The sequence below is a fragment of the Petaurus breviceps genome, unplaced genomic scaffold (assembly GCF_028583685.1).
Source record: "Petaurus breviceps papuanus isolate PSGF00001 unplaced genomic scaffold, PetGlider_PUasm1.0 171, whole genome shotgun sequence".
Taxonomy (NCBI): Eukaryota; Metazoa; Chordata; class Mammalia; order Diprotodontia; family Petauridae; genus Petaurus; species Petaurus breviceps.
The window spans coordinates 18,343,785-18,366,802 of NW_027185754.1; the positions used below are offsets into that span (position 1 = coordinate 18,343,785).

Here is a 23,018-nt window from a genome sequence, read left to right on the forward strand (position 1 = left end):
CCTCTAGTTAACTTAGAACCAGTTGGAAAGAAGTATATATACCCACACATTCACACCCCATATGAAGAACCATAGAACACTTGTACCAAACAATAAGTCAGTGTAGTACAAGGGGAAAAAATATTCAATAAATATTTACTGAATAAATGAATGAATCTACTAGAAGTTAGAGACCTGGATTCTGATCCTATCTCTGCTACTAACTTGCTATCTGACTTTGGGCCAATTTCCTAATCTGCAAAATGAAAGGATTGGGCTAGATGATCAAAAAGTCAAAAGAGATAGTGGAGAGTTCTTAATCTACACTATAACAGATTACCTGAGTTAACTGTGGCAATCCCTCTCCAAACCTGCTTTCTCAACTGCAAAATGAGGGTACTGACTAGGTGGTGCAGTGAGTAAGAGCGTAGGCCCCGGATTCGAGAGGACCCAGGAGGACCAAGGATCGGTTCCAGCCTCAGATACTTAACACCCACACAAAAAAACTGGCCGTGTAACCTTGGGCAAGTTACTTAACCCCAACTGCTTTAAAAAAAAAAATGAAGGTACTGAACTAGATAGCTCTAAAAGTCCCATTTAGCATCAACATTCCGTGACTCTTTGATCTCACTCTAATCCATTACAATTTGTCCCAAGTAGCAGATGCCACAATATCCATCTGCCTCTAACCTTATTTCAGGCAAGAGTCTGCATCAAAACCATAATCCATTAGATACCACTTGTCATTACCCTGTTCTTGTAAACAGACATAAGCACAAAATTTAAAAAGTCAGAATGTAAAAACTTAATTTACATATCAATCTGATCTCCATAAATTGCCAGTTAACACAAAAGTAGCACAATGATGAATACTTGTACTGAATTAATTGAACTTTTGCCTGAGTATTAATCACTGATCTATTTTATGGAGATTAAAAAGATCATGGGCGCAGCCACAGTGAGTAAAATCGCCTGCCCAGCATCAAGAGACCCAGGATCAGTTCTGGCCTCTGATACTTGGCACCCACACAAAATAACTAGCCGTGTAACCTTGAGCAAGTTACTTAACCCCAATTGCTTAAAAAAATAAAATAAAAGATCATGAAGCGGTCTAAAAACAGAGTACTGTACAAGGGTTAAAACAGTAAATTAACATCATTCCCAAAACCCAATATCTGCTCCTATCCTGGGGACATTTTGTCAAACAAAAAGTACAAAAGTAGTAGTACCAGGTACTACTGCTTTTGTAACTTACATATTGAATGATTAGTGACCCTGTAAAATGAAGAACCCCTTTCCAATCAATAGTATCATTTAAAGAAAGTTAGACTTGGGGGTCAGGATACATAGCTTTTAATACTGCCTCTTCATGATGTACAAATCACCCAAGTCAATCACTTAACCTTCCTGGGGCTCAGTTTTTTCATCTGTAAAATAAAGGGGTTGGACTAGATGGCATCTAATGTCCCTTCCAGCTCTAGATAAAAGATTCTAGTTATGTGACCAAGGATAAGTATAAACCTTAGTTTCCTCACCTATAAAAAGAAAATATTACCAAACTCAAAGTGGTTAATGCAAGAAAAATGCATTGTAGGCCTTAAACTCTGGTAAACCTGTTATTTCTTAAGGGGAAACCTGTTATTTCACTGTCTTGCTACAATATGTTATTCATTATTTTAAAATATTGGATCTTTTCTATGAAATCCTCAGAGACATAATAATTCCTTTAAAAGTCATTTAACTACTTTAGGATAAGGGTATTATTTAATACATCCAATTTTTGTTTTTGTCTGATATCTACTCCTCACTCCAGGAATGTTTTCAAGCTATTAATTAACTAAGAAGCTACTACATTCCAGTTTGTATTTGGGAAGTCAAACCCATTATGGCACTCTCCAAAATAATGGAGGCAAACAAATTTATTTATATCTCTACTGTCAGTGGCTAAAATGACACGGACTTACTTGTCCTCTAACTGACGAAAAGCTTTTAATTCAAAAAAGAGAAAAGAAGCAGAAAAAAAGGAACTTAGAGAAAAGGAAGCAAGAGGGAAATAGGAGAAAACTGCCTTTAGATGTTGTAGCAGGCAGAAACAAGGATAAGTTTAATTTTAAAGAGATCCCCGTAGCCTAGCTGGGTAGCTATACCTCAGAGAAAATGAAACCTCAGCCACTGCCCTAACACCAAAAAGCATGGTCATCAACGCCAACAGTGTGTATTATTAAACTGCAAGGTTACAACTACCTACACTGACAAGGTGTAAATCAGAAACTATTAAATAGATTCAAGTATCATACAGTTCACAGGACAAGTACCACCGTGGCAAAGATTACAATCCTAAGTGTAAAATGTGGGAAATGAACCCTGACTTGTGGTTTTCTAAACACACAAAGAAGTGCCCCGCTGCAGGACAGCTGCGAGCCGGAAAGGTCAAGATTGGTAACTGACATCAAAGCGAACCTATGAAGAACCCCTGGGTGAAGACACCGGCTCCTCGCCAGGGACTCCCTCCCCGAAATGCACCAACACCCTGGGACCCTGGCCCGGAGACCTACTAAACACTTTGCCAAAAAGAGGAAAAGTTGAACTCTTGGACTGGAGAGCTGGAGAGGGAGAAGGAGGACTTCGGGAGGCTAGGGAGGTGGACGGGGTGGACAAACACCGAGGCCCCACACCCGGCACAGCCAGGGAGGGCGCGGGCACCCTCCCGGGGCTGACACAAGGACAGAGCCCTCCCCCGGCCGGGCTCTGGCGCTGTCCCCGACCCCATCCCCCGGCGAGGCCTCGGCGAAGCCGGAACGAGGTGGGCAGAGGCAACTGAGGACGCGGGGCGGCGGTCACCAAGGGGATTCCTCCGGCTCTCTGCAACCCCGGCCCAGTCCAGGCGCCCACCGCCCCCACCCTCCCAGGAGAGGTGAACCGGACCCCAGGCCCAGGAGCTCGTGGAGAGCCACTTACTCAGGTAAGCACCATGGTTTCACTTCCTGCCCATCTCCGCGGAGGCTGAGGCGGAGGTGGAGGCGGCAACATCTGCACCGCCAACGCAGAGGCTTCCCCGCCCCTCCCCAGTCCCTCACCCTGGCCCCGGAGGGCTCTCAGCCCGGGTGCTGCAGACTGACCAATCAGTCGCCGCCGCCCCGAAGACTGACTCACAGGAGGAGCAATCGCCAAAGCTTAGCTAGTTCGAAAGGCGTAGCCCTCGAAGAGAGGAAAGAGCTTCCTACGAGAGCGCCCTGCCGCCACTGAGCATGCGCAGGGCCGTCCGGTTAGAGAGATGAGAGTTTAGGGGGTTAGTCCGATACTTGCGGCAGAGGAGAGGCCGACTCGCGGGGAGGCCGGTTTATGTTAGCTTTCATAAAAGCCTGAGTTTGCACCCTTGTGAGTTTGCTTTCCGTGCATTGTGTGGGTAAACATTCACAGAAGTGACTCTGAGGGTGGAGTAAGGAGATTCTCCACCTACATCACCCATAGGGTAACAAGATTTCTGAGCTGTGGATTTGGAGAACTAGACTAGTCCCTCCTCTGCCAATAGCGCGCGCTGCCCAAATTATTTCCCCTCGCTGGGACTCAGTTTCCTCAACCATAAAAGGAGTTATGTCAAACAAGTATTTGGTAAGCGCCTACTATATGTGCCTATGCTAGGGAATACAAATACCAAGAAGGAATCACTCCCTGCTCGAAAGCTGACCTTCTAATAGGGAGGACCCATACATATAAAAAGATACGCAGCATAAATATAAAGTTAATATAGAGAGAGAGAGTAGTTAAATGCAAGATACTATGGGAGGAGGAAACGGCGGGGTGGGGTGGGGTGTAGGATTCTGAAAGTTTGCAACAGGTTTATATTATACATTTTCTCATTTGTTTCACAAAAACCTCATGCAGTTGGTGCTAAGGCTATGATGCCCATTTTATAGTTAAGGAAATTGAGGTTCAGATAAATATAATGACTTTTGCATAATCACAAAAGAAGTGCTAGGCACAATTTGAACCTGAGTCTTCTCTTTCACAGTAGCTCTCGTCTTTATTGCACCTTAAGGTTTTAATTGGACACAACATCCATGACAAAATGAGGAAATTGAGACTCAAAGAGTTTTTTCTAGGGTCACTCGGAAAGAAAGTGTCGGGGCGCTGACAGAAACCCCCTTCAAGGTCATTCATTCTCTTTGCCTTGTGAGAGTCTTTCATCACCTTCCAGCCCTGGACACCCCAGGACTCTGCTAATCATGCCACGCCCTGTCCCATCTTCCTCTAGGCTTTTGGATTGGGAGCTAAGGGATTATCAATCTTTTAAAGTGCATCCCTCCTTCCTCCCCCTCCCTCCCCCCAGTTCTGCCAGAGATGAGTCTGGGAGGGGCAGAGCAGGCATGTGACCTGCCCGGCCCCCAGCAGCACCGCCCACCCCAGACTGTAGGGCGGGAGTGCAAGGGGCACCGCAAGCCAAACTATCAGATTATAGGACTGATGCCTCGGGAGCCTGGCGGGGCCAGGGCTCTGCCTGGTGCGGAAGGGATGGTTGCCCCGGTCCCGAACTCTTGACTCGGTGAGTGGGGGCTAAAAACACGAAGATTTTAAAAAAAGGAAAAGCGGGGAACCCTGGGCCTTGGGTAGGCTGGACGCGAGGTCCAGCGGGAGATGAACTCAGTGCCGGGCAATCCCGGGCGCCGCACCGGGCTAGCCTTTGCCCCTCTAACCCCGGGTCCCCGCGAGTCGGGCACCTGCATGGAGAGAAGAGGGGAACGATGAAGAAGAGCTCGGCTCGGACCACGTCCGAGGGCGGCGGCCGGTGCCTTCGAATCCCTGCCTCTCCAAGCGCGTGAGTGGGAAAGACTCTGTCCAGCGCCAGCCCTTAAGACCCTAGGAGCCGAAGCAACAACAAGAAGGAGGAGCATCAATCTACCCTTCGGAGGCATGGCGAAAGAAGAGTGCAAAGCGCTCCTGGACGCCTTGAACCGGGTGACCGCCTGCTACCGGCACATGGTCCTCAGCGTGGGCGGCACCGCTGACTCTCAGAACCTGCGGGAGGAGCTGAAGCAAACGCGGCAGAAAGCACACGATTTGGCTGTGGCCAACAGGAACAAGCTGACAGCGGCCCTGAAGGATAAGAACGTCAGCAAGGAGGACAAAGCAGAGTTTGAGCGCCTCTGGGTGATTTTCTCTACATGCCTGGAGATCCTGGAGACCGACATGAAGCGGGCCCTGGAACTGGGGCTGGAGTTCCCCCTGAACGTACCCAAGAGGCACCTCATCCAGACCGGCATGTCCGGAGGCACCGCGGGCGTGGCTGCACGAGCCATGAGCGTCCAGAACATGAAGTACGAGGCCGAACGCAACATCGATGAAGTGGATCTGAAAGATCTGGAGCAGGAGATCCACAAGGTGGGAGAGATGATGTATGAGATGGAGATGAAAGTGAACGTGCCTCAGTGGACCGTGGAAGCCAAACAGGATCCCGGGGCAGAGCTCAAATCCACCACCAGTGCAGGAGCTTCCTCGGGGGGTTTCGTCTCGGTAGAAGAGAGAAAAGGTTTTTGTGACATTAGCAGACTTCTGGCTGCGATTGTTTTCAGCGCTGTGCTCATCATAGCCGTTATCTTGGCCGTGTGTGTGGTGAAATTGTCCTAATGGCAATAGGGGACTTAATCACAGACTGACGGACGGACACTCCCCCAGTCCCCCCTCAAAACTTTTATCCCATTGAAAGACCAAAGTAGTTGGGTTTTTGTGTGTTTGAATGTAAGGGATGTGGATGTCTTCTACGATGAATCTGTGTTGTTGTTTTTTTTAAGTACACTTCAGACTCTACGAAGCAATGTTTGCTTTCTGGACCTGGAAGAGTTAATTTTTGCACAAATTATCTGGGTATTATAGCTACTGGCTAGAAGAGATTTACCTGCTATTAATAGAAGGCCTAACACAACGACCCCAAATTACCTCTCTTTAATAGGTTATTATGTGCTGCTGGTTGATGTTTACAAAGTGTCTGAATTTGACACCCCCCCCACGATTTGGGGAAAAAAATACAATGGGTCGTTTTGTAAAACGTTTTCTTTTCCTTATTTTCTGAAAGGAATAGGAAATAGGAAATAAGCAATTGTTATCTTAATCCTTCAGGCCTGAGTTTAGGAGAATATGCAAAGAGTGAACCACTGTAAATGGTGCCTGATTGATTGTACTCTGGCCAGGTTTCTCTTTAGTCACAAAAAAAAAAAAGCCAAACTAGATAGTAGAAGTTTTTTTCCCATGGTCTCACAAGATTGTTCTCCCTTAAACTACAGATAGCCTATTCCAGTTGAGTGTACCCTTTAATGTAGATTGGTTAAACTGCACATTAATATTGAAGATCAGAGAAATAAACCTGTTTCACCTAGGAAGGAGAAAATGGAAAGTAATTTTAATAGACTTTGGTGGTGAGCAAAACATAATTAAAATTGACACTTTCTCCTTCACTCTAGTTTGTCTTTGTTCCATGGCTAGACTAGAGCTTCAGTCCATAAAAGTTTGGGGGGGAGGGGAAATCCTTTTCTAAATCCTAATCCTATAATCCTTAGCAGCAAAATGCTTAGTAAGAACCAGTAATATTTTAGTTTGCTGAAGGGGATACCAGCGCCTTTGACTTTGATGGAAAATGTAGATAATGAAGGTGTATTTTATGTCCACAATGTCCAATCACAATCTTGAAAGGCAAGAATTCAACTTCACTGCTAAGAGGAATCATAAAATACCACTACTCAAAAGGAATACTGTGAGTTGGTCAGTTATTAGTTTCACCAGTCCACATATTGTTAGCCGAGTTTTCATTTTTCAGAATTTTACTATTTTTATCTCAAATATCTAAGTCATTTTCATCATGTTAGTTTTTAAAAATCTCAAATTCACAACAAAAACAATATAAGGAACGTAAACCCAAATAAGTATACCAAATGAGGAATTTATTCTACTCTCCTTTTGCATGAAAACTTTGACTATTATTCATGCTCTACACATTAATGTACCCATTGCAGAGTAAGCAGTTTCATTATACACAAACAAACACACAGAATGCCTAGCACTAGGTTCATGTTACTGGGGGCCTGGGGATTGGGTGGGAAGAATAAGCAATTCTATAGCTACTAATATACAAGGTAGGTGCTATTATTATCTCCACTTTACAGCTGGGAAAACTAAGGCAAACAGATTAAGCAACTTGCTCAGTCACACAGCTAGTAAGTGTTCATTCATGTCTGACTCTTCATGACCCCATTTGGGGTTTTAGCAAAGATACTGGAGCAATTTGTCATTTCCTTCTCAGGCTCATTTTAGAAATGAGGAAATTGAGGATTAAGGATTAAATGACTTGCCCAGGGTCACACATCTAGTAAGTGTCTCAGGCCAGAACTGAATTCAGGAAAATGAGGCTTTCTGATTCCAGGCCCAGCACTCTAACCACAACAGCACACCAGCTGCTTCATAATGTAATAACACATTAAGGTTTGCAAAGTGCTTTACATATATTGTCTTATTTGATCCTCACAATGACCCTGGGTAATCGGTACTATTAGCAACCTGGTTTTACAGGCACAGAAAGATTAAGTCACCCAGAGTCACAACCAGCAAATATCTAAAGCTAGATTTGACTCAAGTCTCCTGACTCCAGGTCCAGTGCTCTAGGTACTCCACCACCTAGCTTCCTCTGGTACTGTTGAGATCTAGGGTACCATAAAATGTAGAGGTTTAAGGTTTAGGGGTATTCGAGACCCCAAAACACCAACATTCTGGGGTCCTGCTGAATGCATTCAACTCAAGTCTTCTCTCAGCCAAAGTAAAGCAAAGTTTATTAAAGGTTAACCATAATGGATAGACTCTTAAGGAGCTTTGGTATCTGTGACGCTTGTATTAGACAATCGGGCCAGAAAAATCTGACACAGCAATCGGCCCCCTCATGAAGATAAGATGGAGCTTATATACAGAAAGGTTGTGGGAGGAATCTAGGAGTGTTCTAGAGGAGGAGTTTGGGGAGGGTCTTCAGGAGGAGTCAAATGAGGTCAGACTCCAGTAATGAGAGATTAAGGGTGGGAAATAGCTGGAGGCTACTTGGAGATGATAGATGACGGAGGGCTAGGCTAGTTTAAGGGAAACAGATTTGGGTTTAGATATAATTGAGAGGATCAAGGGTGGAGGGTAGCTGGACTACGGAGGGCTAGACTAGTAACCCAGATTTGGGCCAAGCTATAGTGAAAGGCTTATGGTCTCAGGCAAATGCCTCATCAAATGGGAAGATTCAAGAAGACTTCAAGGGGGTTCCAGAAGCCTGTACCTCATCAATACTGTTCATTTAATTGAATTTTTCCCCTAAAAGATCTAAATGTATCTTATCTTTGGAAAGCTAGATTCAAGTGTCTACTTCTCAAATTGAGAAATCTATGAAAATACAATTTGTCTTAGACTTTAAATTTGCATAACTGTTGCTATCTTTTTCTTAACTTAGAACAAATTTGTGTTCTACCTTGGAAAATCATTTTACCTAAAGGAATTTTTACTTCTCTCCAGTGAGGTCACAATACATAGTTGAAACATTTTGAACAATTCATGATAATGCATTTTCCTGAGTTCAATACTGTCCTCAAACACTTACTAATTGTGTGACCCTGGGCAAGTCACTTAACCCCGTTTGCCTCAGTTCCTCATCTGAAAAATCAGTGGCAGAAGGAATTGGCATACCACTAAGTATCTTTGCCAAGGAAACACCAAATGGGGTCTTGAAGAGTTGGAAACCACTGAACATCAACAACAAAAGGAAAATAGCAGATCTTATTTGGAGTTGAGCTTCACAAAGGGTCTCACCCCTTTTTTTCATGCAAAGCACAAACTCCCCTTTCCATTCTGTATTAAACTCTAAGGAATTTCAATGATGTTCAATCTATGACGGAGAAAATAACAACTCCCTTAGGAGGAGAAAATGACTGCCTCTGAGAGGTCTCATTAGGCGGGCATAGAAGTTGATAGCTCTTTTGGATCAAGGCTGGGAACGGATGCCTTAGGCCTACATTGATTGCTGCTCTAGTTCCTGAGGGGCCTCCTATGGCTTTAGGGAATATAGGCAAGAGGTAATTTGAGAAAGTGGCTGGTAAACACTGAAAAGTATCAGAAGAAAGCTTCTAAAGTCTCCTGTTTTTTTTTTCCTGCCTCATAACTGTACCTTTTCATTCCCAACCCACTTCAAGCCAGTGACCCTTCCCATTTCCTCTCTAAGCCAACTGGCTGAATGATCTTTATTCAGAGTCCTAAGTCAAATAAATACTAGAGATTTTATGATTGCTAATATAAGGAGTATTTCTAATCCACTACAGAGTTGTAATGGTCATTATATAAACACAAGATACCAGATGTTATTATCTTTAGAAAAGGTGAGAAATTTTAAGGAGGTCTCTTTTGTATTCGTGACCCTATTTGGGGTTTTCTTGGCAAAGATACTAGAGTGGTTTGCCATTTCCTTCTCCAGCTCATTTTACAGATGAGGAAACTGAGGGAAACAGGGTTAAGTGACTTGCCCAGGGTCAAACAGCTACTAAGTGTCTGAGCACAGTCTTGGACCCATGAAGATGAGTCTTCCTGACTTTAGGCCCAGCACTCTATCCACTGTCCCACCTAGCTGCTCCACAGATGTTCCCTATCAGCCGAGAAATTTTTATAGCTTTATTGCATCATTCTTTTTTTTATTCAATTTTGTCTTGCTTTCAGTTTTGAATTCAATTCCTTCTATGGCCCCCTTCCTTACCCATTGAGAAATCAAGATAAACAAAACCCATTACAAAAATATAAAGTCAAGCAAAACAAATTCCCTTATCAGCCATGAGAAAAGAAAGAAAAAAACACACTTAATTCTGCACTTTAAGTCTATCAGCTCTTAATCTTAAGGTAAATAACATGTTATATCATGAGTCCTTTGGAATTGTGGTTGATCATTCTGTTGATCAGAGTTTGTAAGTCTTTCAAAGTTGTTTTTCTTTACACTGATGTTTTAGCTTTGCTTATTTCACTTTGCATCAGTTCATAAAAGTCTTCCCAAGCACTTGAGTATTCTCATTTTTCTTTCTCACTTTAAAGTTTCAGTTCAGTATTTTAAAAGTATCCTACATTATTTCATCTGAACTCAAAGGATCCTTTCTAATTTCTATGCTTATACTGTAATGCTTTCAACTAGAAATTTTGGTTAATTAACAATGTCTTTCAAAAGTCAATATAAATCATAACTTGCCAGCTTTTGCTATGCCTTCCCCATTAAGAATAACTGAGATAAATTGATTAGTGATTTTTATTGGTTGTTACCGTTGCCATGCCTCTTGGACAAAGTTTTGATATAGATTTAAATGTATCCCTTATTCTCAAATACATTTGTATTCGCTATTCTGACTGAAATCAAGTGGAAGCCATGACTGAAGTATAATAATCACAAGGAGTAAATGTTTCTGAAAAGACCAAGAAAATAGTTACAGAAAAGTCCTGAAATTCTAACATATACTTTTATGTGTTTGTTAGTGTCTATGAGTATTTTAATCTAATTTTTGAAATTGAAATCGTAGTGTTAGGAATATAACATCCTCTATTAGACCCTCTATTACACCTTGAAATTTCACTGTCACAAAAAAAAGTCAAGCAAATATAATTTTCCATATCACAAGCTACTCTTTTCTAACAAGTTAAATAGTATTGACTATGCTTTCATTCTATGTGTGGAATAAGAGACTGAATGAAATCTTAACACAGTATGACAGCCAGTTAAGTTGGCCAAAAATCATTAATTTTCTTTTTAAAAAATTACTTGATTATAACTGCATTCACAAAGCAGAAATTTAGGGATTTTTAAATGTTTTAAAATTTTATTGTCAAGTCCTCATCTCTTCCTCCCTCCTCCTTCCCTACCTATTGAGAAGGCAAGGAAAATAAAACTGTTACAAATATAGAGTAAAGCAAAACAAATTTCTACATTAACAGTATTCCATCACATTCTTATACCATAACTTGTTCAACCATTCCCCAATTGATGGGCACCCTACCCCCTCAGTTGCCTCAATTTGATGATACGTTATAATATAAATTCAGTGAATTAACTAAGGTATTCACTTAAGTTAATGTCAAAGCTTATGCCTTAGGCCACCCACCTCCCCCAACCTAAAGATCAGACTCAAGGAAACACTCTTACTTCAATAGTTATTGCTATTATAAATCCAATCATATTTTATTAGCCAATGAATCATTGATTCAAAGAGAAATTTTCCACCTGAGTTTCTCAAGTAGGTAAGTAATAGCTTTCTCTGCTATTTAAGAAATGTTTACAAGAAATTTATTTTAGGAGCTTTCTTTTATGATGAAAATCTAAAATTTAGTCTTAAAATCTGAGCTATGGCAACATTTTTTTCAGGGGCAATAGCTCACCAATTCCTTTGCTCTAAGAATGTGTATTTTTATTAGCAATGAGGGGAAAAAGCCTTGTAAATAAAATTATTTTTAAGCTATCTGCCTTATGGCATACTTAACAATAATAACTCACATTTACTCAGCCCATTTAAGTTTGCAAAGAGTTTTACATATGCTATCTCCTTTGGACTTTAAAACAAACCTGTGAGGTAGGTTATCACTTACAGAACTAGTTAAGTAAGTAGGGTGAATTCATATCCAAGCCTCTATGCACTACCCCATGCTGTTTCCTAAAGTTTAAAGTGTGCTACATCAAAGATAAATATAACTAATACTTACCTAATGAATAGTCCTGGTTGAATAATGGTAGAGTACAGCATATTTTAATCTCAACATGCACACATTTTGGGGGAGGGGGAGGTGGGAGGCAACCAGTATTAAGTGACTTACCCAGGGCCACACAGATAGTGGCAAGTGTCTGAGGCTGGATTTGAACTCAGGTCCTCCTGACTCCAGAGACAGTGCTCTATCCATTGCATCACCTAGTTGTCCCATGCACATGACTTTCTAACCATCAGTCTCCTTTCCAGGATGCAATATTTGTCTCATCCATAATACTTTTTTTTAGTGAGTCAAAAAAAAACTTTAAAAATCACTATTGTCAGGGGCAGCTAGGTGGCACAGTGAATAGAGAGCATGGGCCCTGGAGTCAGGAGGACCTGAGTTCAAATCCAGCCTCAGACACTTAATACAAAAACTAGCCGTGACCTTCGGCAAGTCACTTAACCCCAACTGCCCTGCAGAAAAACATCACAATTGTCCAAGAGAATGTTGTGTAGTAGAAGGACATCGGTCTCAAAGTTGAAAGACTGGAATTCTACTTCTGGGTCTGCCACTAATTTGCTGTGATTATAAAATAATAGATTTAGAGTTGGAAAGGACCTTAGAGTTCAACTTGTCTACCCCTGGTCTCTAACACCCCATACACACATTTTACCAATGAAGAAACTCAGGCCCAGAAAGGTTAACTCATTAACCCAAGTCACATGTAATAAGTGACAGAATAAGAATTGACACCCATTGAAATAAGATATACAGGCACTGGGGCATAGAGATGCACCATGCCCTACTGGAAAAGCCAAAGGAGGTATGGGAGAAGATATGGGAGAGAGCAGATTGGAAGAGGGGATATATCCTATGGGACTGCTGTTTTGGGGTGGTGGGTAGGGGGAAAAATGAGGAGAAAATTTGTAACTCAAATGTAAACCAGAAGTTAATAAAGCATTTGAAAAAAAAAATAAATGGGTATATGACCTCAATAAAAAAAAAAAAAGAATTGACACCCATTACTCCAAATCCAATGCAACAACTTCTATTTCATGTGTAGGCTTTTACCTCTTGGGACTTCTGTTTCCTCATCATAAAGCTATATCACTAAGGTCCATTATAGATATAAAAAAAATGTAAAATTTATGAACAGAATGCACATGTGTAAAAATAAAAATGCTTTTTGTTATATTTTCCCCTCTCCCCTAGTTCCATTAGTATTCTTCTTAATATATAATGTTTGAGAAACTGCTGATTTTTTAATAATTTGGAAATTTCAATTATTTAAGTTTACTGACCTATAGTCTTAGTCAAATTCAAAATGATTGCTTTCTAGACTTAAAAATAATTTCATATATCACAAATCTTACTTGATGGAATATCAATTTGAATTCTGGAGAGGTCAAAGTTTGAGGCTAAGAAAATATAGTATTTTTTAAAGTCACTTTTTTTTTTGCAAGCAGATTATCTGACCAGATCCTGAAAAAATAAGAACATTACACTCTGCAATATTGTACTAGAGTTCAGAGAATCTTATGATATAAATTAACTCAGTATAGAATTGTAATCACATTAGCTTGCCAAATAGTACAAGCTCTAAATAATGTTTGTGTGTGGAATTAGAATCAAGTCTTTGTGTGTTTTTAAAAAATGTTCATTCCAACTATTCCTATTAAGCAAGAGAAAGTAATGTATTATACAATCTTGGGAAGTAAAGATGTTGCCTAAAGTATTATTTATTAATTACAACTAATGATTTTTTTAAACCTTCACCTTGCTTACTCCTGCACATTCTGATATTTGTGAAGGCCCCTAATCAACATATTTACCCTTCACAGATTGTCATTACGTAAAGAGATGTTCAGAAATATCACTGGATTATAGATCTCCAAATGCTTTCCCTCAATACGATTATGTTAGTCTTTTAATGCAGGCTGAACTGGACCAAATAATAGATCCACAAAGAATTACCATTTGTTGCTGTAAGCATAAACTAAAAAGTCAGATTAGCAAAGAATGCCTTTGTTTCTTATTAAAATTCAAAGGTAATTGGCTAAAATGGACACACATTCATTCACTTGTGCGTGAGAGGAAAAGTGTTCATTTCTTTCTCTCAGAACCATGAAATGTCAACCAACATTTTGTTACTTGGTTTTTAATCTTCATATTGTAATGACCTTATGCTGCAAATATAATTTTGATATGAAAATAGCAATGTGAAGTTACTTAAAATAATCATTTTTAAGTGCTGCCAACAGCTAGAAAAGTTAACACCTAGAGTTAAAAATGTAATTATGAAGGTCAATTTTGCAGTAAATAATTCTCCCCCAAACACTGAAATATGTAAATGATATTAAAAAGAACATCCTTATATATGGATACAAGTATTCAAAGATAAAATTTGCTTGTTTTTTTGAAAGGCACATAAACTCTCTACAAAACTTTGGGTACTATGGATGAATCACAAGAGAAACCAAGAAGGAAGATTAAGGATGGCTATCTAGTTTTAGGGCAGCTAGGTGACACAATGGATAGAGCACTGGGCCTGGGGACAGGAGGACCTGAATTCAAATTTGACCTCAGTCACTTACTAGCCATGTGACCCTGTTCAAGTCATAACCTCTATTTGCCTCGGTGCCTCCTATATAAAATGGGGACTCACTGGAGAAGGGAATGCAAACCACTCCAATATCTTTGCTAAGAAAACCGGATGGACATTGTTCATAGAGTTATGACTGAACAACCTAGTTTTAAATAGCAGGTAAAACATCAAACAAAATAATAAAAAAAATTAGAAGAGAATTTTATTTCTTGAAAAGTTTTATTGGTTTTTTAAAAATATCATTATCATTTCCCAATGTTTTTCCCATATTCAAAACACTGCCCACCCCTTTCAATAAAATATAGATAAGAAAAAAAATCAGTACTGGAAATTTCTGACAACCATTCCTCAATTTGCACTTCTAGTCTGACATGTCTCTACTGAGGGGAGGGAGGAGTAATTACAAGCATTTATTGAGCACCTGCTTGGCAGGAACCCTTGCTAAGACCTGGGGATAAAAGGTCAAAAGTCAAATAATCTCTGCCCTAAAGGAGTTTAAATTCTATCTATCTATCTATCTATCTATCTATCTATCTATCTATCTATCTATCTATCTATCTGTCTGTCTGTCTAAGATCTTAAATTCAATTTATATGTATCTTTCCATCCATCCATCGTCTATCCATTCATCTATCTATCTGTCTATTTACAAGATAAATAAAAGGTGATTTGGGAAGGAAAGGCGCTCATAGGAGGGTGGATCTGGAAAGGTTTCATGTAGAAGGTGACATTTGAGCTGAATCTTTAAGGAAACCAGAGACTCTAAGAGGAAGAGGTGAGACGGTGGATAGAAGGAATGTGATCTAGGCTTGAGGAATGTCCAGTACAAAAAATGGGAAACAGAGTGAAAAACAGTAAGAAAACCAGACTGATTGAATTGTAGAATGAATGAAAAGATGCAATATGTAATATGGCTGGAAAGATAGCTGGGGGCCAGCATGGAAAGACCTTTAAATGCAAAACATCAGAGTTTATATTTAATCTTAGAATTAATGGGAGCCATTATTGAGTAACATGGTCAGCTCCACACTTTAGGAAAATCAATTTGATAGCTATATGGAAGTTGAATTGGAGAGAGGAGGGGCTTGAGATAAGGAGGCAAAATGAGAGGCTACTGAAATAAATAGTCCATGGAGGAGTCAAAAGTCCTATCTAAGATGCTAGGGTTGTAGCTATGTGAGTGGAGAGAAGGGGACAAAGATGAGAGATGTTAAAGAAGTAGAAATGACAAGATTTGATAATTGTTTGGAAATGTAGGTTGAGAGAGATTAAGGAGTTCAAAATGACACCAAGATTACAAACCTGGAGCAGTAGAAATGGAATGGATTAGGTTGTAAGTTTATGAGCTTCAAAAAGCCATAGGAGTGAACCTTTAGTGGGGAACTTTCAGCCTCCAGGCCACATGTGACCCTCTAGGTCCTCAAGTGTGGCCCTTTGACTGAATCCAAACTTCACGGAACAATTACAGGGCTACATGTGGCCTGGAGGCAACAGGTTCTCCACGCCTACAGACTGAGTACCAATTGCACGAGTCCATGCCAGAGTTTACAGGGAATTGAACCTTATGAGGAGCCAAGTGCCCAATGACCTGGTGTCACTTCAGTGGAGAGAGAGTAGCCAAGATAGAACCTCTTTACCAGCTAAGATGAATTCAGAAATGAACCGGATCTAAACAGAGCCAAGATGGCAGAGTAGCAGGAAGAAGTACAAGTTCCCTCCCCCCTCCCAAACTCCTCAAAACAGATCTAGAAAAAGTACCAGACTGAATTCTGGTGGGGAAATCCAAGAAAAAAACACAGTGAGTCATTTTTCCAGGCCAGATCAACCTATGGAGTCAAACAGAGAGGTCTATGGAAACTGAGGATGGGGTGTGGCCACGAGCAAGCACACTGCCTCCAAAGTACTCTACTGCAGGGAAATGTACACTAGGGTGAGAGAAGATTCCAGGTCCATAGAAGGGTGCTCCAGACCAGGGGTGGGGAACCTGTTACCTGAAGGACACATGTTAACTTCTAGGTCCTTGGATGTAGCCTTTTGACTAAGTCCAATTTTTCCAGAACAAATCCTTTTATTAAGGGAATTTTATCTGTGAAGTTTGGATTTGAAGCTGCAGGTTCCCCACCCCTGCCTCAGACCAATACCTGGGAACCAGATCGGAACAGGCAGCTTTGTTGCTTACTACCCAATTCCAGGTCACAGATCCAGTACAGACTGAGGAATAGCCTGTAACCAGTGACCCTAAGTGAGAAGCAAGCAGCAGTTGTGTGGCTGTGGCTACTGGCATGGAAGAAAAGGAGAAGGAAGAGGAGGAGCAAGCACACAACATCGAGGGCAGTTGCAGAGGGGTGGGGCCCTGCTGGTGGTGGTCACTTGAAGGAGGACAGAGTCCCTTGTTTTATAAAGTTCCAGGGTAGAGGAGGGAGCTGAAGTTGGCGGCTGCCTAAGGAACTGCAGGGAGTAAGAGTGTTTGCAGTGGCAGCTGTACTAGGGGTCTTGGGCCTGGCTCAGGGGCAGAAAGGAGTACCTGAGGCCACTTCTAGACCTAGACTACAAGCCAGAGTAGCAGTGATCACATCTGGCCTTGGATTATAGAACATTGGAGGGGGCCATCACCAATTGTGTTTATCTTGCCACTGAACTTAGATGACTCTGGAGGAGAGAGTGAGGCTGATGACTTTGCATAGCTCTGCCCCACTTAAATCCAATTCACTTATAAGTCAAGACATGACCTTCCTCACGTCATTGGTCCTCTTTGAGAATGATTGATCAACAACAATCTGTGAGTAGCAGTAGCTGCCCACCTCATGAGGACCCAACTAGTTCCAATTGGGCAATGCTGCTATTTTTTCCTTCTCCTCCTCCTTCCCCTCCTTCTGCCTCTGTCCATACTTACATTTGGGTGCTCTGGCCAAAGGAACATAAATTTTGATTGCTTATACTTCCCAAGGTATCTTGGGGTTCAAGGGATAGATTTTTTTTCTTTCCTATTTATTCTATCATTGTTTTGCTTTTTAAACTGGGATAATTAATTTTGTCACATGTAGATTTCATTTATGATGTCTTGAAATATAGTTCTGAAAAGTCAGGCTTTGATAAAGCCCATCTGAATTCAAACAGAGTTATCTGACTACACCTTTAAACCCAAATCGCTCTAGCTGTCAGTGATTGGCCAATAAGAGGTCACAGCCCAAGCCTCACTTGCTCTGAGTTTCTGGCCACAACAGAAATAAATAGCAGTTATTTCTCTTCTGGTCAGAAACTCTGAGGGTCTTTCCCCTTCCAGAATAATTCTTTTGTGAAGGCAAATTTGGCCATCTTTTGCCTCAATTCTTACCTACAATTATTTACTGAATGGGTATTACCTCAGGCCAACTGAGATCTGGGAAAGACTTTAGCTTAAAAAAGTCAAGGTCTCCCACTGCATCTGGGCCATCACCAGTCATCCAGACTTATGTGTTACCACTAGAATAAGGTGACTTTGGAGGAGAAGAGTGAGGCTGATGACTTTGCACATTTCTGCCTCACTTAAATCCAATTCACTTGCAACATCATCCTCATCAAGTCACTGGTCCTCTTTGAGAACAAAGGACAAACAATAAGAACACTGGAAGACCCTAGAAGTCAAAGACCTCCAGATAGAGCTCAGAAAACAAGAGGCAGAAAAACCTGAAGCCTGAGGCATTATCTCCCATGCCCTGAGAGCAGAGCCCAATCCCAACATAAATTAACAGCCAAGAAACAGGTCTTTTAAAAAATGAGGGGGCAGCTAGGTGCTGTAGTGAATAGAACACTGGCCTTGGAGTCAGGAGGACCTGAGTTCAAATCCTGCCTCAGACACTTAACTACAAAAGAGATGTGAATATAAGAAATGTTACAGTGGAGGGGAGGAAAAGAGTGGAAGGCAATAGCAGAAATCTTATTCTCATCAGAACTGTGTTAAAGAAGGAATAAAAATCTTAACTTACAGAGAGGTAGGAGGGCAAAGGGATAGAATAAGGGAGGGAATCATAGAAGTGTGTGAGGATTAGGGAGGCAGTGATCAGAACTAACTTATATTTCTAAGGAGGGATAGGGTAAAAAAAAAAGAAGGATAAACAGTGAGGAAAAATAGAATGGAGGGAAATAAACAACTAGTAATTATAACTGTGAATGTGAATAGGATGAACTCACCCATAAAACAAAAACAAATAGCAGAATGGATCAAAAACCAGAACCTGAAAATATAATATGTTGTTTACCAAAAAAAAGAAAAAAACACATTTAAAAATGAGAGACACACGTAGAGTAAAAATAAGAGACTAGAGTAGAATTTATTATGCTTCAGCTGATGGGGAAAAAAAAGAGATAGCAGTCATTATCTCAGACAAAGTTAAAGCTAAAATAGATTTAATTAAAAGAAATAAACAGGAAAACAACATCATCTTAAATCATCTTAAAAAGACCATAGATAATGAAGTAATAGTAATACTAAACATATATGCATTAAATGCTATAGCAGGGCCATGGGGAATCTGTAGCCTCAAGACTTCATATGGTTCTCTAGGTCCTCAAGCATGACCCTTTGACTAAATCCAAACTTCACAGAATAAATCCCCTTAATGAAAGGAATTCTTCTGTAAAACATGGACTCAGTTGAAAGGCTGCACCCAAGGGCCTAGAAGGCCACATGTGGCCTCAAGACTGCAGGTTCCCCACCCCTGTATAGTATTCACATTTTCAAAGGAAAAGGTAAATGAAATTACAGGTGGAAATAGATAGCAAAACTATAGTAATGGGGCATTTCAAACTTTTCCTCTCAGAGCTAGATAAACGTAACCAAAAATTAAAAAAGAAGTCAAGGAGATTAATAGAATCTTAGATAAGTTAGATATGGCAGGAGTCTGGAGAGAATTAAATGTGAATAGAAAGGAATGTAGCTTTTTCTTAGCAGTACATGGCACCTTTACAAAAACTGACCATATATTATTAGCCCATAAAAAATGTATAGTCTAGGGGCTAGGTGGTGCAGTGAATAGAGCACCGGCTCTGGAATAAGAAGGACCTGAGTTCAAATCCAGCCTCAAACACTTAACACTTACTAGCCATGTAACTTTGGGCAAGTCACTTAACCCCAATTGCTCCTCCAAAAAAAAGGCAAAAAAAAAAATTTACAGTCAAGGGCAGCTAGGTGGCACAGTGAATAGAGCACTAGCCCTGGATTCAGGAGGAACTGGGTTCAAATGTGAGTGATCTCAGACACTTGACATACTTACTAGCTGTGCGACCTTGGGCAAATAAGTTAACCCCAATTGCCCTGCTTTACCCCCTCAAAAAAATTTACAGTTAAATTCAGGAAAGCAGAAATATTAAATGTATCCTTTTCAAATAATAACACATGGAGACAGATTAAAATTCAATTGGAGACTAAATAACCTCATTTTAAAGATGAGTGGGTTAAAGAACAAATCATAGAAACAATAAATAATTTTATTAAAGAGAATGATAATAATGAGATATCAACATTTATTGGGATGCAGCAAAAGCAGTAATCAGAGGAAAATTTATATCTTTAAATGCTCACATCAATAAAATGGAGAAAGAGCAGATCAGTGAATTGAGTATGCAATTAAAAAACTAGAAAAAAAGTAAATTAAAATTCCTCAATTAAGTACCAAATTGGAAATTCAGAAAATTAAAGGTGAGATCAATAAAACTGAATAGTAAGAAAATCATTGAATTAACAAATAAAACTGGGAATTGGTTTTATGAACAAACTAAGAAGATAGATAAACCATTCATTAATATGATATTTTTAAAAAGAGAAGAAAACCATATTACTAGTATAAAAAATGAAAAAGGTAAATACACCACTAATGAAGATAAAATTAAAGTAATTTTTAGGACTTATTCTGCTCAATTAAATGCCAATAAATTTAGCAATTTAAGTGAAATGGAAGAATACTTACAAAAGCTTAAACTGCCTACATAAACAAAAGAAGAAATAGGATATCTAAATAAACCTGTTTTAGAAAAAGAAATTGAACAGGCCACAAATGAGCTGCCTAAGAAAAAGGCATCAGGACCAGATTGATTTACAAATGAATTCTACCAAACATTTAAAGATCAACTAATTCCAATATTTGATAAACTATTTTAAACAATAGGCAAAGGAATCCTACCAAAGTCCTTTTATGAAACAAATATGATGCTGATACCTAAACAAGGAAGAGCAAAAATAAAGAAAATTATAGACCAATTTCACTAAAGAATATTGATGCAAAAATCCTTAATAAAATACTAGCTAAGAGACTACAACAATATTTCACAAAGATTATTCATTATGACCAAGTGGGATTTATAACAGGAATACAGGGCTGTTTCAGTATGAGAAAAGCTATTAACATAATTGATTATATCAATAACAAAAGTAACAAATCACACGATTATATTAATAGATGCAGAAAAAACTTTTGACAAAATATAATACTCATTCCTGAAAAGCATCATTGAAAGCATAGATATAAATGTATATTACCTTAAAATAATAAGAAATGGCTACCTAAAACCATCAGCAAGCATTGTTGTCTGTAAGGGGTAAGCTAGGAGCCTTCCCAATAAGATCAGGAGTGAAACAAGGATGTCCATTATAACCCTACTATTCAATATTGTACTAGGACTATTAGCTATAGTAATAAGAGAAGAAAAAGAAATTGAAGGAATCAGAATTGCAATGAAGCAATAAAACTATCTCTTTTTGCAGAAGATATGATGGTCTACTTGGAAAATCCTAGAGATCCAACTAAAACACTAGTTGAAACATTAATAATTTTAGCAAAGTAGCAGGATCTAAAATAAACCCACATAAATCATCAGCATTTCTACGTATCACCAGTGAAGCCCTACAAGAAGAGACTGTAAGAGAAAGTTCAATTAAAATAACTGTGGTGGTATTGTTGTCATTGTTAAGTCATGTCTGACTCTTTGTGACCCCATTTGGAGTTTTCTTGGAAAAAATACTGGAAGGGATTGCCTTTCATTCTCCAGCTCTACTGCAGCATCATGGACCATATAAAATACCTGGGAGTATACCTGCAAAGACAAACCCAGAAACTATATGTAAACATAATTATAAAATACTTTTTATACAAATAAAGTCAGATTTAAATAATTGGAGAAATGTTAATTGCTCATGGGTAGGTTGAGTCAATACAATAAAAATGCCAATTCCACCTAAATTAATCTACTTATTCAGTGTCATCCCAATTACATTTACCAAAAAATATTTTATAGATCTAGAAAAAAATAATAAAATTCATTTGGAAGAACAAAAGGTCAAGAATACCAAAGGAATTAGCGAAAAAAAATTGTAAAGGAAGGAGGTCTAGCAGTGCCAGATCTTAAACTCTGCCTCTGTGAGGCAGTATTTATCAAAATTAGCTGGTACTAGCTAAGATGGATGGTAGTACACTGGAATAGAGTCAATATAAAATACACAGTAGTAAATAATTATAGCAACCTTGTGTTTAATAAATGTAAAGATTTAAGGTTTGGGGATAAGAATTCATTGTCTGGTAAAAATCGTTGGGAAAACTAGAAAGCAGTCTGGTAGAAACTAGGTATAGAACAGTATCCTACACTATTTACCGAAGTGAGGTCAAAATGGATACATGACATAAAAGGAGATAGCATAAGTAAATCTGAAGAACTTGGAACAAATACCTATCATATTTATGGATAGAAGAAGAATTTATGAATAAACAAGAGATAAAGAGAATTCTGAGATTGTAAAATAGATAATTTTGATTACATTTAAAAGTTTTTGTACAAATAAAACCAATGTAGACAGAATAGAAGAAAAGCAGAAAATTAGAGAGAAATTTTATAGACAGTTTCTCAAGTAAACATCTTATATATCAAATATATAGAGAAATGAGTCAAATTTATAAGAATATAAGAATAAGAAGAACAGGGGCTTCAAGATACAACCCAGAAGAAGAGAATGACTTCAAAATATCTACAACAAAGCCTCACAGAAAAATGCACCTTAGATACAAATTTAATTAGAATTCCTAGAAGAGATGAACAAGAGTTTTTTCACAAAGTTTTTAAATTATCATTCCCCAAATGATAAATGGCCAAACTATATGAATAGGCAGTTTTTAGAAGAAGAAATTGAAACTGTAGTTATATGAAAAAAATGCTCTAAATCATTATTGATTAGAGAAATGCAAATTAAACTTTGAAATACCATTTCACACCTATCAGACTGGCTAAAATGATGGGAGAAATGACAAATGTTGGAAAGGATGTAGAAAAATTGGGACACTAATACACTGTTGGTAGAACTATGAACTGATCAACCATTCTGGAGAGTAATCTGGAATTACATCTAAAGAATTATAAAATTGTGTATGCTCTTTGACTCAGGAATACCACTATTAGATCTATTTCCTAAGGTAATTAGGAAAAAAAGGAAAAGAACCAATATGTTCTAAAAATATTTATAGACACTCTCTTTGTGGCATCAAAGAACTAGAATTGAGTTGTCTGTAAGGGGTAAGCTAGGTAACCTCCCCATGAACCCATCAATTGAGGCATGGCTGAATGAACTGTGGTATATGATTGTGATGGAATACTACCGTGCTGTAAGAAATGAAGAGCAGGTTGTTTTAGGAAATCATGGAAAGACTTGCATGAAATAATGAAGAGTGAAATGAGCAGAACTAAGAGAACA

The 23,018-nt window shown here is 39.2% G+C and overlaps 1 protein-coding gene across 1 annotated transcript; it reads left to right on the plus strand.

The window, feature by feature from the left end:
* The first annotated feature begins 4,391 nt into the window (after positions 1 to 4,391).
* Positions 4,392 to 6,624, plus strand: RGS9BP (regulator of G protein signaling 9 binding protein). The gene has a single exon (XM_069082825.1). It carries the CDS (start codon positions 4,891 to 4,893, stop codon positions 5,602 to 5,604), a length of 714 nt encoding a protein of 237 aa, XP_068938926.1. The 5' UTR covers positions 4,392 to 4,890; the 3' UTR covers positions 5,605 to 6,624.
* Positions 6,625 to 23,018: the final 16,394 nt, after the last annotated feature.

What these genes read in the sequence shown, in the direction of transcription:
- RGS9BP (XM_069082825.1), top strand. Translation starts at nt 4,891, where the DNA reads ATGGCGAAAGAAGAGTGCAAAGCGCTCCTGGACGCCTTGAACCGGGTG.